This window comes from Strix uralensis, chromosome 1 (assembly GCF_047716275.1).
Source record: "Strix uralensis isolate ZFMK-TIS-50842 chromosome 1, bStrUra1, whole genome shotgun sequence".
Lineage (NCBI taxonomy): Eukaryota > Metazoa > Chordata > Aves > Strigiformes > Strigidae > Strix > Strix uralensis.
Genome location: NC_133972.1, coordinates 116883375 through 116898537, shown reverse-complemented (window position 1 = coordinate 116898537; position 15163 = coordinate 116883375). Strand labels below are relative to the sequence as shown.

Here is a 15163-nt window from a genome sequence, read left to right as displayed (position 1 = left end):
GGCGGGGCAGGGGCTGCGGGAGGGCCCCGGCGTTGTCCATTAACGCGCGTGGTGCCGGTTTGTCCTGCGGTAAGGTTCAACAAAGCCTGGTGGAAAATAAGAAAACTTGTCTCCTTCTTTTTCTTTATGCAACGCGTTTTATATCGAGGTGTATACTATAAAATTTTGTGCAAAGGCCTTTAGGTCCATGAAGGCGTCCAGCATCCTCCTCCTTTCACTCCTCGGTGTAGCGACACTGCGTACCGCACCCGCACCGCCAGCAGCAGAGCTCCCTCCGGTAACGCACAGCTGCCTCCTCGGGCCCCGCGTTTCCAGAGCGACCCAACGCCTGCGGCCCCCCGGCACGCGGGCTGCCGGGGCCGGGGCCGCGCCTGCGCGGTGCCGCCGCTCGGCACCCGCGGGGGGGCGGAGCGAGGCGGTGACGAAGCGCGTGACGCAGGGGCCGGGTGGGCACGCCCAGTGCCGGCGCGCGGGGCTCCGCCCCTTCCCCCGCGGCAGCTCGCGCGGGCCGGCCGGCCGGTGTGTGACTGTCAGACGCCGCCGCGCCGGGGCCGCCGCCGTCCGCCTTCCCCCGCCGTCCCTGAGGAGAGACCGCGGGCGGCCATGAAGATCTGGAGTTCGGAGCACGTGTTCGGGTGAGGGGCCGGGCCGGGAGGGCTGAGGGGCGGCCAGCCCCCCGCGCCCGGCGGCCGTTGAACGGCGGGCCGCCGCTCCGGCGCCGCACCGGGCTGGGACGGGCCCTGCGGGGGAAGCGGGGCCCTGGCAGGGTGCGGGCGGAACTAGGAAATGCCGCGGGCGCGGCCGGAGGAGGGAGGCTGGCAGCCGTGGTGGCTCCTGACCGGTTATACCGGCACCAGGGCTCGGCCGGCAGCCGGGGAGGGGGAAGGGGGGGCACCGGCTTCTGGCGGCGTTCGATCCTCCGGTGAATGGGGTGGGCTGGGGACGGTCCCCGGCGGTGCGCCAGCGCTGCCCCCGCCGCCCAGCTTTCATCGCCTGAAGCTTTTTCCTGCGTGGTCGGACCCCGTGCGAGGGCTTCTCCCACCTCCTGCCGCTTGCGGCGGGAAATACCATTCCAACAGGCAGTGGTAGAGCTGGCCCGGCAGTGTAATTGCTTGATAAAGCTGCGGGTATTTAAGGAAAAATAACTTTCACACTACAAAAACAAAAAAAAATCCCAAACTACTAACATACTTGATGATATATTCCAAGAGGTATGGACAGAATGTATCTTACCTTAGCCGTCAGATACTCTCACAGAGATGCCTAGCAGACAGCCATTGAGTGATAGCTGAGTAAGTTTTCTTACCGTCAGTCCTTTCCTGCATTGAACGTGTTTTGAACGTGTTGTGGTCATCCAATTCCACTTTTGTGTAAGGAGGGAACAATAGGCAAAAGTACCAACAAGTATGTAACAAGCTATGCCAGGGAGCTGATGTGGAGGATGGCAGCAGCTCTAGTGCAGAGCTTAAAATGCCACCAGTAACTCATCTGCTACAGGTCTCTTAAAAATCTCGAAACCTGAAGAGCACTGGGGGTGATAGTACTTAAAATGTTTCCAAAATATCCCAGATGTGCAGTTTTACACTTCTTTAATTACTTTTACACAACTGAATTCATTACACTGACATAGGTATTAGGTGTTTAACATCAGTCTGGTGTAAGTAAACTAGCTTCTAATATGAAATGACAGGCAGAGGCTAGTAAAGGCTGCTTGTGTATGGCACAACTTCTGAGTTTGAGATGAATATCTGGGAAGTACAATCGATTTTTATTTGGCATTTTCTCAACGAGATCCGTATTGGAACACCCCCATATTACAGTGCGCAGGTGTAGATAGTTCAGTTCAGGGGTTAATAAAACCTTGTTGTGCCTTATCAGATCTTTGACTCTTAAAATCCCTCAAGGCCACTTAACAGAAATTTGACCTTTTCAGTTTGTGTATCTTCTGTTGATTATGATGTATAGTCTCTGAAGATAAGAAGGAATGGTCCTCCAGCTCTCCTGATGTAGGAATTGAGGGCTTTATTTTTCCTTCTTGCACCAATAAAGCTGAAAAACCTTTTCTTACTCTTCTTGCTGGAAAAAGAACTTATTTTTCCAAGCTTCTGTTTGTTCTGGCGGTGGTGTACTGTTGATACCCTTGTGTACTGGTCTATTTTAAGACCAAAATTAGTGTTCATAAAAATCAAATCCATTTAGGGCCCTTAAGTGCAGCTCCTATGCACAAGTTGGCACCCTTAAAGCCTTGTTAAGTAAGGTATCAATAGTTGAATTTTTGAAAGTACCTTTAAAGGTTACAAACCTTTCGTTCCACATCTATCAGTTACTCTGAATACAGAAATCATTGCTTAGGGACAGAATTTCTGTATTGGGTCAAGTCCATGATTTCTCTAGCCTCTTCTGTTTCAGAAGAAGATACATGAAATCCCACACCAAGAGCTATGTGGACAGCCTGTCCTCCAGTACCGGGGCTGCTCTGATCCCAGGAGTTTGAGATTATCAAAACTGGTTTCACAAAATCAGTTCTGTATTGGGAAGAGTATCCGTAAATGTAACTCATGCTACCAAGCTGCTGGAATCAGTAGTACAGGTGCAGACTTATGGCAGTGAGCTGATCTGGTTTCTGAAAATCTGTTTCTTTATTTTGAACTTCCTGATTTTTTTTTTTAGTTGAATTAAATTTCAGTTTGCTTTTTTGCTATAGGAAGAAACAGAAGCTAATGGTGTTTTCTTTGATTTATTTGGTGTTTATTCTTACTTGGTATATTTATTCTATAATTCTAAATTAGAGAAGAATTTATGTTGGAGTAGACTTCTGGAGGTCATCTAATCCAGCCACCTTCCCAAAGCTAACTTAAATGTTATGTCAGGTTGCTTTTCCGGTTGAGTTTTGAAATGGATCAAGATTCAACAACCTCTGTGGACAGCTACCCTGTCATTGTGGTGTTTTTGCATAGCTAATTGGAATGTCACTTGTAGCAATTCGTGACTATTGCCCCTTGCCCTTGTTTCTGTTAGTCGTGGGTTAATAATTCCTTTCTTCATGCTAGGGAAAGGAATTTTTTTTTTCTGTTTCTGTATCAATACTTTCCTATTGCCTTTCCAAGCATCACTGAATTCTGAAGGGACTTTTGGGAGCTACGAAGTTGAGCAGCACATGCCATATTACGCAAGCTAGATCCTGGCTTAGTGTTGCCTGAATACTTGCAATTAAATACAAAATACTTACAAGTATTGTCTCCTTTTTACAGACACCCCTGGGATACGGTGATCAAAGCTGCTATGAGAAAGTACCCCAACCCAATGAATCCGTGTGTGGTAGGAGTAGATGTCCTTGACAGAAGCCTTGATAACCAGGGGAGGTTGCATAGTCACCGTCTTCTCAGCACGGAGTGGGGATTGCCAAGTATCGTAAAAGCGGTACACTTTTATAGTCTTCATCGTTTATTAAGGGTGCATTTTTGTGTTATCATCTGAATTGGAGCTGAATTCAAAGTAAAAGCTTAATTTATAGGAAATATCATCCACAAATATCACATAAGCTGTAATTAGCATATGTAATAGTGAGAATATGTTGTGGGCTTTAATATGCCTATAGTGTGTCTATGTCTATACGTGCCTTCCAGACTGGTCTGTGTCATGCTATATGACGGATACAACCTTCCAGGGTGTAGTCTTACCACTGTGCTCTGATATCCATTAACTACTTCGTATTTATTTGGGGTCACTAAGGCCTTGACATTAATGCATTTCAGGTTTTTTATTTAAGTTTTGGTACTTTTAAACATTTTTTTATTTCTTCACTTTCAGATTTTAGGAACAAGTAGAACTCTGACTTACATTGAGGAACATTCTGTGGTAGATCCAGTGAAAAAAAAGATGGAGCTTTGCTCAACTAATGTGAGTGGTAGCTTAAGAGGTTTCGGGTAATTAGTTCTGGAGATTAGATGTTTTGCTCTTAACATTTAGGTTAGAAATGTGTTTGCATCTTCCATCAGGAGGTGGCAATTTCCGTGTCTTAGTTGGCATCTTAGCTCTTTTTTTTCCCCCTCCTTCTTCTTCCCACAAATAGGGAGCGTTAAATAGTTTGGGATCAAACATCTGTGAATGTAAGAGTATTTCTCAGAATGCATGTAAAATAGTTTGACTTTTAGATAAATAACATGTTCTACATTACACTGTCATTTACAACAAAAGTTTTAATTTGAAATGCCTTTTTTCACAAAATGTAAATGAAGAATTATGCTCTAATTTGGTATCCTGGGAACTTGTAGCTATCAGATTTAAAGTGGCGTTGTCTGTAGGAGAGCCTTGTGTCTGTACAAGAGGCACTGTCTTTCCTGAGTATTATATTTCTGTACACTCCCAATAGTGTTATGGTGGTCTTGGTCTTGAAGAGCCTCTCGGAATCTCATGCCATAAATCAGAGAAGACTCAACATTCAGAGAAAATAAATGACAAGCTGTTTGTACTTTGTACTGTGAATAGGAACTTAGCTTGATATAATTAGATCTAGGATAGGAGAAGATGCATCACCCTTTATAGGTCTTTTTACTGACTGTGTTCCGGGTTTTATATTCTGTGTACACTGCTTTGTTGCTCTGCTATTGAGTAGTGCTGTTGATAAGAGGAGAATGAAAGGCGGGAAGTGAGGATTTCAGCTCTCTTTTTTCCTTTGTAAGATTACTCTCACAAACTTGGTGTCTGTTGATGAGAGACTGGTTTACACGCCTCATCCTGAAAACCCTGAAAAGTAAGTAAGGATATTTGTGTGCTTCTTTGTGTATAGGAGACATTATGTTAGTCCAGTTCAGTTTAGGTATTAACTTTTCTTTATTCTCTTACAGAACTGTGCTAACTCAAGAAGCAATTATTACTGTTAAAGGCATTAGTTTGAGCAGTTATCTGGAAAGCTTAATGGCAAGCACAATATCTTCTAATGCCAGAAAGGTACATCTTTATTCTGTTTTCTCCCTCTCTCTCCCCACCCCTTCCTTTCTTTTTGTTGAAATAGTAATTGTCAATCACGCATGCTGAATACTGTATTTAATTTCACTAAACTTTGTGCACAGAGTTTCAACTGATTTTTTTTGTAGGACCTTGGCAAGTAGAATATAATTTCCCAAAGTATGAAGAAGTCTCACTACTAAATCTCTGTGTTTCAACCAGAAGTGCACAGCAGAACAAACTTACTTCTATGAGTGTGCTAGTTACATATCACACATACATATTAGCTGGTTTTGTTTGGTTTTTTTTTTCCAAAGCACCTTTTTAAACACTAACCTCCAATTTTCAGGTGTTAGTGCTAGTAGTGAATATAACTTCCTTTTCAGCCTTTATAATCTGGATTCAGCAGTTAATGCTAGCATATTTTTTGTGCTGCTTTGTCAGTTGTTCCAGTTCCTGTCCATTATTGAGCTGCCTCCTTGCCTTTGACTGAACGTAATGTAGTGTAAGCAGAGGCATATTCTTTGAAGAGGTGAAACTGTGCTGGCTTTCGTAGGTAACACTACACCAACTCCTCTGTCTTGTGCTTGCTTTTTCTACTTGGCTTGCAGCCATGGAGCTGCACTTCAGCACAGGCAGAGCTACAGGGGTGCTTATTCTTGGGCACTTTGTCCTATCCTTCTTTGAGGAGGGTGGGGAAGAGAAGGGGTTGCTAGAGTCGCTGCCTAACAGCAAGATGAGTGCACCTGAAATTTCAGTTTGTGCTCTGCATTGTTGGAGAGGTTCAGCACAGTGGGAATCTGGCCCAGGTAACTCCTACTCTGCCAGAGAGTCTGTGCTTTGGCTGGCCCTTTGTCCTTGTGAGAGATGTTGCTTGACCAAGGCGGTGTAAGCCAACTTGGTAGGAGGTAGTGACCAACTAGGTCAGAGAGGAGAAAATCTCCTTTTCCTTCCTTCTGTGTGCTTTTCCAAAAATGAGAGGAAAACAGGTTAAAATCAGGGAATGAGGAAGGAGTGATGGGTAACTTCCAGACACTGAGGAGTAACTTTAACTAGCTGAGCGCTCTCTGTGTTGGTTTGAAAGTCATAAATGGAATGTATTTCAGATAAATTACAATTCTGTTCGGATCCAATTTCCATTTAAAAGCCTGTATGGGGCATATATTCTTGAAAGAGGAGTCCAAACTCTGGCTTACAACCAAACTTCGGGCAGACTCAGAGGTAGCAAAGCACTAGCGAGTTGGAATGGCCAGATCAACTAGGCACACTTGAAAGCGCTGGCTGAATTCCTCTCACGGCGTCTGTCACATTTGCATGTCTCTACTGAACTCAGAGAGTGTAAATATTTCTTGGTACTTGTTCAGGTGCTGCCTGTGTGAGCTCGATTTCTTTTAAAGATCGGTCTTCTGTTCTGCCATTTTCAAGGAACACACTGGCTCACAAGCTTCCTGCAAATAAAAACCACTTTGTCCTGTGTGCCTCACTGAGGAGTCTCATTAGAGATGTTGAACTTGGCAGGAATTTGTGCTTGCTGTTACCAGTCCTTTCTTTGCTAGCCAGTAACCTACTCTGCTATTACTAGCTCTTCTCACATGCTGTGCTGTGCCTCAGTGTTCTTAGCACCCCGCTTAAACTTCATGAAAGTTGCTGAAAAATGTTTTGTTGTTCTGAAGAAATAGGAAGTAAGTATTGAGATTTTGCTCTGAGGTAGAAGTGGCAGATGATGCGTTATTATTTGTAATGATGATGGAGAAAATCATTTGCCATATCTTGTAAATCTTTTCTGTGTTACTCCAGGGGTGGGATGCTATTGAGTGGATAATTCAAAATTCTGAAAGCGCTCTAAGCTAGCAGTTCTCCACATCTACAGTTTGTACTAACTAGTGGTAATGCCAGCATTCTTCTTCTTGGTACAGCATTTCAGCTTTCTAGCAAATATGTGCATGGATTGTTGTCATGTGAATTTCATGAATTAACCTGCATGTATGTTTTATATACGTTGCATACAGGAATGGCAAACATGTTCATTACACTGCAGTTGTAGAGAGTGAGAGTAGGTCCGATCTAGACTGGATCAGTTAACCCCTGCTTATGCCACTGGACAGCCAACCTGCTGCAGCCATGTCTTGTGCCACACAGCCTTGCTTATGGTCTGGAGGTGGAACAATGACTGCAGATAACTAGGCACGCGGATGAGTCCCTCCAGCAAGTGTCTGATCTGGTCCTAGTTTCTGTGACTTCAGTATGTAAAACTGGAACCTGAATAAATTAATGAATTGGTTAGTGACTGGAATTGGCATTATAAAAATGAAACAGAATTGTATTCTTAGGGTGTAAAATTGATTTCTTGAAACAGGTTCCCTAACAGGGGTAATCTTTTGCATAGTGAAATTGTATTCATTTTTCTTATGCCTGAAGAATATTGTTGCCCTTCTGTGAACTTCTGTGGAAATCTGTACAAAGCTTGAAGCTGTCAGAATGCCAGACTGTCCGTGTTTTTCATTGGTCTCATAGTTATATTCATTTTGGTAGTGACGTGTCCCTTAAGCGATGTGACTATGAAAAAAATCTGACTTCAAGGTTGAGAGAACGGAGTGTACTTGCCTCTATGAAGCCTCTGTGCAGACTGTTTTCCTTCCACTAGTCAGTGTAGCCTGTCTCTGTCATTCCTGTATTGGCTTATGCTTCAACTAATAAGATTCCTTAAAAAAAGAAAAAATTCCTTATGCTGCTTCTCCTACTTAAGAATGTAGGGTTTTTTACAGTGCTTACTTTGAGATCAGTGTATGCCATGAGTGTTTGCTTTTAGTTCTCATTCCACTAAGCTTTTATGGCTGTTTTTCTGGAAAACATCAACTACAAAGGCTCAGCATTTATCAGTCACTTAAGCTCTACCAACAAATCTTCACATGCAGGGTTTGGTCTGCCAAACACATCATACTGCTAACATATGCAATAAAGACTAATATAATATGCATGCTTGGTTATGAATGTGCTTGCTTAATGACTTACTACAGATTTTGTTGTACCGTATGAAACTTTATAGATCAATCCTCTGTCAGATTTTTTTTTTTTTGTTGTAACTGGGTAGTTCTACAGTACAGGCTTTGCATCTTGTTGAGATTTGTAACTTAATTTCCCATGCAGAATATTCTTGAAATCTTCCTTGCCAATATCACTAGTTTATTCTTAGCTGCAAATTACAGCATATAGCATATGCAGGTCTATGGAAACATGCAGACCTATGTAGTCTCAAAAGCTTAAGGAAGTACCTTGGTGCTCCAGTTGGATGCTGTGGCTTTTTAAAAAATTTTATTTAATCTTGTCAACATATATATCAACTAAAACACTGTGACCTGGTTGTTCATAGCCAGGGCCTGTAAAGAATCTCTGTTTTCGTACTGAGTGTTATCTACGTCAAAGGTGTTTGACTTCCTGACAGGTCGTCTTTGCGTGATTAGACAAATAAAACATCTAAGCTGTTGCTGTCTTACTCAGTTCTCTGTGCCTGTGTCACCTAAGAGAGGACATTCTAACCTGACTTTTAAATATCCAAATGCGTACTTCCTGAAAGATGATTCCCCCTCTCTCCCCCCACTTTGTTCCTTACAGAGCTCTCCACCACTAGGCTAATTCAAGGCTAGTTACAATTTGTTGCTATGCACTAGCCTACTCCTGTCTGGGTGCTTTTATCCAAGCTTTGCTGGTGTTCCCAGGTCTTGCACAGGATGTAGAGACGGTGGAAGTTATCACCTGCTGAAGCATGGTCGATTTGGTGCTCAAATGGAAGGAACTCAGAAGTTAGATCATATTCTACAGACTTTTTTTCAGCAACCCATACTTAAACTGGACAATTTAAATCATGTTTTCTTGATTATTTTTGGTGTTTTTTAAAGGCATATCTTGAACTAAGTTAACTTAAAGATTCTTGAGGTAATTCTGGATAGAGCTGAATCCCCCTTTCTGAGCTCTGGCCAAGAGTTGAACACTTTGTTGGGATACGTGGATAATTTTTCTCAGGTTAAGGACTGGCTGCCAGTGCAGACATAGCAATTACTGTTTATTCTGTCAGTCCCTGTAATATGAAAAACCTGAAGAGAAACAGAGTCAGCCCTTCACTGAACTTAGTGAGGGTCTTGAGATAAATATGCTCTTATTCATACTAAAACTTTATTTCTTTTAATAGGTTACACTTTGCAACCTGGAGCTGAGCCTTTAATATTATTCCAGGGGTTCTAGCCTCCAAAAAATTCTTCAAGAGTATGGGGGGGGGGGGGGTGTTGACCTTTTTTTTCTTTCTTTTTTATGTTTAAAGTTTTCACAGAATCACAGAATTCTGTAATTCTGTGTGTAGGACTGTCCTCCCCCTTTCCTTCAGTCTCTGCAGAGGCCTTGAACACTGACACTGGCTCCCCTGAAGTTTGGGTTCAGACCCTTTATCTCCAGAACTCCTCAAGACTTGGCCAGAGCCATGTGGCTCCCAGTTACTGCTCTCCACTGTTTGTACTTCTTAGTAGCGTAATAGAGGTGAATGTCTCTTGGCTTCTCTTTAAGTGAAAAAAGACCAGGTGTTTTCCTGGTCTGATCCCATCTGCTTGTTTTGGCAAAAGCTGTCATTCTGAGATTGTGGAGCTCTAAAATCTTGCACTTTTGTTTACTTAAAGTGCCCCTCTTTATTTTCTTGGCTTGATTGTGCAGCTGACTGCGTGCTCATCTCGTGGTCATTGGAGTGCAGCTGCTACAGGGTCTTCTTCAGGTAAAAGGTTTTTGACATGCTTATTTTGCTGGATTCCCCAGCTCTTACTAAAGCATTGGCTGTCAATGCCCAGCTTTGAGGCACTCCCATTCTGAGAACTGAACAGAGAAAGACCATGTCTTGATATAAAATGTGCGACTGTACTCTCTCAATTTGTCTGTTTTATATGCTGAAAAGTTGATGTGCGTGAGTATAGAATTCAGTGCAAGTCCATCTCTGGATTCCTGCTAGGTATCAAACCAGTTAGTTGCTACTTCAAATAGTACTTGGAAGACTATCTTTCTTTGTTCTGTATCTTCTCAAAAACTGTCCATATAACTTGGTTAATGGATCTGAGAACAGAATCTAGACTTTGCCATAGATTTGCTGATATTCTTTGGGTGGTGGGAGCAGCAAACTGTAAAAACAGCAATACTCTTACATAAGGGAACTTGACTGCTGAATCAGGCTTTTTGCCTAGGCACGCTACTGGGAGCTCACACCAATATTGCATTTACTTCTTGCTTATGGGTTAAGCACACGCCCTTGCAGTGAAGTTTCCATAAGAAGATGCTAAGAAATTATCCATATAATCTGGTATCGAGCTACGCAGGGCATGAAATTAATTTTAAACTTAGTCTTGTGTCTGACAGAGGAAAAACTATAGAAACGCGAGCAGTGGTGGTGTATCTGTTCTGATCCTAAACTCCGGTGTTTTCCTGGCAGGGTCGGGATGCCCTGGAGTGGGTGATCAGCAAACTAAACACGGAATTGGAGGAGCTGAAGTCAACGCGTGAGGGCATGAAACCAGCCATGGCAGCAGCATCAACAGAAAAATAAAACCAAAAATACCAAGTAACTGACAGAAGAGTTTTATCCTGCAGACGGCTTTGTAGATCTCCCTTCCAAGGCTGATCTGCAGAAGTTTTATATATTTATAAGAATATTGGATCAGCGGAAAAGTAACCTCATCCGTCATCTCCACAGCAGCTCCTGTTGCCTACTGAAGATTAAATTGACCTCCTGCACATGCTCTTTTCATTTAAACCATTTGTTTTTAACACTGGAAACAAAACATTTAGCACATTTAAAAATGCCTAAATGTGCCTTTTATAACAAAGAGAGTATGTTATATTTACACCATCTTGTTTTTTCGAACTCAAACTTGAAAAGAATGCATGTGTGATATTAAGGGTTTTCCATGTGAACGTTTGTTCTGTGAAAGGCCAATAGGTACTAGAGCACTGGATTTTGTCTGTTTTGTAATCTAAGAGTGTTTTATGACCATTTAAAGGGAACTACAGGAGTCAGAACATGATACTGTAGCATTAGATATCTATCTAGAGGATCATCCCAAAAAGCTAAAACTTGTGTGGTACTAACTTTTCATATGTTGTTTAAATGTGCTGCCTGAACATGACACACTGATACTTTACCTCTTAGATGTTTGTATCCAAACAAAGATAAAGTTTCTATTGATGTTAATAGCCTAATACAGTTTTTTGGTGGGGAGAAAGGTATAATTTATTTTCATATTTATTAACTTGCCCTAGTTTCTCCCCTTCCAATGGGGAGGGGAGTAGTAATTCCTGGAAGGTGCTGGAAAATACTTCTCTTATTTATCTCCAAGAAGGATACTTGTAGGCTACTCGAATGAAGAGACTGTGCTGTTCCACTGGTTCTTGCTCTTCACATCGTGTCTTAACTGAGGGAGAGAATGAAGCCACAATCAGAAGAGTTGAAATGTGAAATAAGCAGGAAATTTGAAATCCAAATGGTAAGGTTTTGTGAACATGTACTTTTCATGCCCTGAATGGAGAAAACAAGATTACAAGAGGAACAAATGGACTCTCCTTCTTGAGTGCTTTCTACTGACTACCAGTGTAACTGAATTTTTTCAGCACTTTTCCACGTTGGTACAAAATGGTTTTAGGATCATTTTAAATGCTTCTCATTATCTGGAAAAATACTCCAGTAACTGCAGAAATTGCTTTCTATAAAACATGCATAAATATATACTGGTAACAGTCCTAGCCTTGTCTGAAGTTCACAAAATTTTCATATTTGGTCCAGGTGTAGTATACGTTTCTTAGACAGCCCCGTTAGGGCATTTTAACTTATTTTTGGTGTGCACGCAAAGCGAAATAAATGTTGCAAGGATGTTTACTTGTTCAAGTGGCAAGCATGTGTCTAGGAAGCTGTTAAGAGCATGAGTAACTTCTGAAAAACTAGAAGAGTAAAGTGTTGGTCACTGTTTTGATCTGGTAATTTTAAAGTGTCTGTAGCTTAAGGGAAATTTCAGCCTTCGTATTCTGGTTAGTTTGAAAGTGAACATTAATTTGGGTGTAACTATAGTCTTACTAAATTATATGATCCTAATGAATAAACTTAATTTAAAAATATATATATATTAGTCGAAAGCAATTAAATGAGTAGCTAATATTTACATTGCTCTTTTTATATGGACCTAAAGCCTTTCTTATTTGGAACAGAAACTTAGAGCTTAAAGTCTGATAGCAGCTCCCTTCAGGAAGATTCACTGGAGAGCTTTGGTGCAGGTCAGTTGTGCTTCTCAGAGGAGTGATGCCACATCCTGGATAAAGAATGCAGAAGATGTTCTAGCTCCTGGTGGTGTCCTGCTAGGAAGGGGAGAGCAGCTCTGGCAGAGCTCTGCAAATGAAAGGGAAAGATGAGTAAGTGCATGCGTGTGTGGAAACCTGTACTACAGCATTTCCATACGAGCCTACTGGAGATGATGAAAACATAACTGGTGGGGGCGGGGGGATAGAAAAGTCTTTGGAGAGGTTTATGTATTGCTTCAGTTTGGAAAAAGAATTGTCTAAAGCTGCTGCTTGCATCAGGTTTGAAATAATTGTGTAGTGTTGACTTAAAGCCGACTGACTTGTGGATAGCACCTTCCAGCACTGGCTGGTGTCCCAGAAAAGACACCCCTGGCTCCTGTATTCTGTCAGGGCCGAACTCCTCTGCTGCACCTTAGGGTCAGTACCAGTTATGCATCAATTTTCTGGATTACTTTGAACTTTGTTCCTTCTTCCAGAAACAAATCCTTATCTGCTGGTGTTGCAGCATCTCCTTTCTGTTTCATTCCCCACCGGTTTTGGGCTGCTTCCTCTCCACGTTCCATGCTGCTTGTGAACTCTATGGCTAGGTGCTCAGGTTTCCAGTCTGTGTGCTGCTCCACTTGCTGCGGATCAGCAGCTTGCCTGCTTGTGCTCAGTCCTCTTCTGCTTTTCTCTAGGCTAAATGGGAGTGGGGAAGCTTTGGGTAAGAAAAAGGACTAATTTCTTCCAGAGGCCATTTCTATCACCCAGCTGCCTTTCCACTGTCGGACAGTGCTGCTGCTTCTCACCTTCTTTGGGGTAGGTGACACTCCTGCACCTCTGGGCTTAGTGATCTTCCTGTGGTTGGTCGTTTTGCCAGTGTGTACAAAGGATCTTGCAGGCAGTGGTCACAGTGGGACCAGTGTTTAGCAGATGAAGTGATTCATAATTTCCCGGAACTTTCCTGGACACTTTCACTCTTTTCCTTTCTGCCCATCTCATTTGCATACGGGGCTTCCACCCTTCTCCTCCCTTGACCATGTGACTCTTCTCCATGGGATCTGTAGCTCTATGTTCCACCCTGCTGTGTGTAACCCTGCTTTTGAAGCACCCCATTTCCCACTCCAGGTCTGTCACTGTTAAGAGTCTGAGCTGACCCTTGGGGCAAAACAACCCTACCTTTAGAGTTGCTTACCTTGTTCCTTCCCTATGGAAACTCCCCATCTTTTCTTTAATTAATGGAAATGGCTAAATATAATTTCTAAAGTCAGCTTTATGTCACAGGCATTGAATGAGGTGTCTGTTAAAGACAAAAAGCCACATGTGAGGGCAAGCATTAGGCTGCTTGCAGGAGCAGGGCAGGTATAGAAACAGCCACGTATGTAGGAGGAAAATAATTTCTAAAGAAGAAACGGCATTAAGTCAACACTCATTAACTTGGAAGGCTCTTGAAGTGCTGGGGACCAAGCAGAAGAAAGCTCAGCATTTGTAACCATGCTGATTAATGGGTAGCAAGTGCCATTTTGAATAAGAATTCTGCGCTTTGAGAGTTGGAAGTAGAATTAAAGTAGAGTTTTGTGTGTTGGGGAGGAAGGTTGTTTGCTGCTACTGCTGCTCTTCAAGCCACCGAGGCTTGCAGTTGGGTGTTTCTGAGCCATTAGGTTGCAGTTCACGGGAAAGTGGGAGATGTGTGTGTAGGGAGGTGGTTTGGTTTTAAGGATTTAGTGCCAGTGTATCAGGTCTCCAGCCTGGTTAGGAGCGTGGCTGCTCAGCCTGCCCGGTAACTCCAGCTGCGCGGCACACGCCTGCTGCGGAAGGCTGAAGCTGGGCAGAGCTGGTTCCCGGCTGCGGGGGAAGCAGTGAGGGAAGATAGCAGCGGTGGTTCCCAGAGCGTGGCAAAGTGGGCAGGTAAGCTCTTGGCCCTGGAGGATCTCAAGATGTTGAAGATACCGAACTGGACGTAAACTCTGGTTTCTGGTTGATGTCTATTTTTTGTGCTAGTGCAGACAGGATCATGTTAGCAACAAAAGGCATTAACTTAAAACAGTGTAATCAAATGGTCTTGTGTGTAATGGGTTTTGTGTAGACTATCCCTTTTTTTTTTTTCTTCTCTTTTTTTTTTATTGACTTGCCCTTGTGCCAGTGTGAGTCCTCTGTGCTCCCCCATACTTCTTTTTCCCCCATCAGGTCAGCAGGCACAAGGCGGGGAAGGGTCATATTTGTTGGGAAAACGGGCAATCCTAGTGTCAGTTGCAGTATTCTTGACAGACTTGCATAATGCAAGTAAAGGCACTGAACTGCAGCGCTAAGCATGTATTGATGGATAGCACATAGCAGGCATTGATGTATCTGACGATGTAATAAAGTAGCACTGGGTAGGATCACCAGTGACAGTCCTTGATGTGACACTTCTCACTTAACTCCTCAGGTGGAGCAGTGAGTAACACCGTTCCTATTCTTGCATCTTCCTAGATTGTAAGCTGTGAAGGGCAGGACTCTGTAAAGTGTCTGTGTACACTGTGGTGCTATCTTAAATAAATGACATCCTAAGTTTAAAAAAAAACCACTTCTGGGTGTAACTGCTGTCATATAAAATGGGCTGTTGGTTTTCAGAGAAGGCTGCATAAAAATTATTCGCATTAGTCTGTGCTGGGTAAGGAGCAGGACCCGGTACCAGGCTCCCTGGAACGCACTGTGAGCCACACGCAGTACTGGTAGAAAGCTCTGCAGGGCTCCTCTGTGCCTCAACTGGTAACTCCAGCGGGCGCTGGCAGCTGCTTCATTCTGCAGTAAAACAGAAGGAGTCATCTACAACTACTAGCTGTGACTTGCAAACAAGACCTTATTTATCTAATAAATTATGTTCTTACCCCACCAACACTGCTTGACACCAGTCAGAATCATGCAGGTTAGGGGCTGG

The 15163-nt window shown here is 43.1% G+C and overlaps 1 protein-coding gene across 3 annotated transcripts; it reads left to right on the top strand.

The window, feature by feature from the left end:
• Positions 1-476: 476 nt before the first annotated feature.
• Positions 477-14806, top strand: PRELID3A (PRELI domain containing 3A). Of its 3 annotated transcripts, none has more exons than XR_012630045.1 (7): positions 477-635; positions 3252-3420; positions 3811-3900; positions 4683-4753; positions 4848-4950; positions 6745-6857; positions 10409-14806. XR_012630045.1 is itself a non-coding variant. In XM_074878009.1 (7 exons), the coding sequence occupies exons 1-6, from the start codon at positions 604-606 to the stop codon at positions 6796-6798; spliced, it is 519 nt and encodes a 172-aa protein (XP_074734110.1). In that variant the 5' UTR covers positions 477-603; the 3' UTR covers positions 6799-6833; positions 10409-14806. The 3 variants fall into 3 exon arrangements, 2 of the variants coding, with proteins under 2 accessions (XP_074734110.1, XP_074734101.1); XM_074878009.1 differs by having other exon boundaries at positions 6745-6833; XM_074878000.1 differs by lacking the exon at positions 6745-6857.
• Positions 14807-15163: the final 357 nt, after the last annotated feature.

Coding starts and splice junctions, on each gene's coding strand:
- PRELID3A (XM_074878000.1), top strand. CDS start 604: ATGAAGATCTGGAGTTCGGAGCACGTGTTCGG. Junction 3,421..3,810: donor TGCCAAGTATCGTAAAAGCG/GTACACTTTTAT, acceptor CTTCACTTTCAG/ATTTTAGGAACAAGTAGAAC. Junction 4,951..10,408: donor TATCTTCTAATGCCAGAAAG/GTACATCTTTAT, acceptor TTTTCCTGGCAG/GGTCGGGATGCCCTGGAGTG.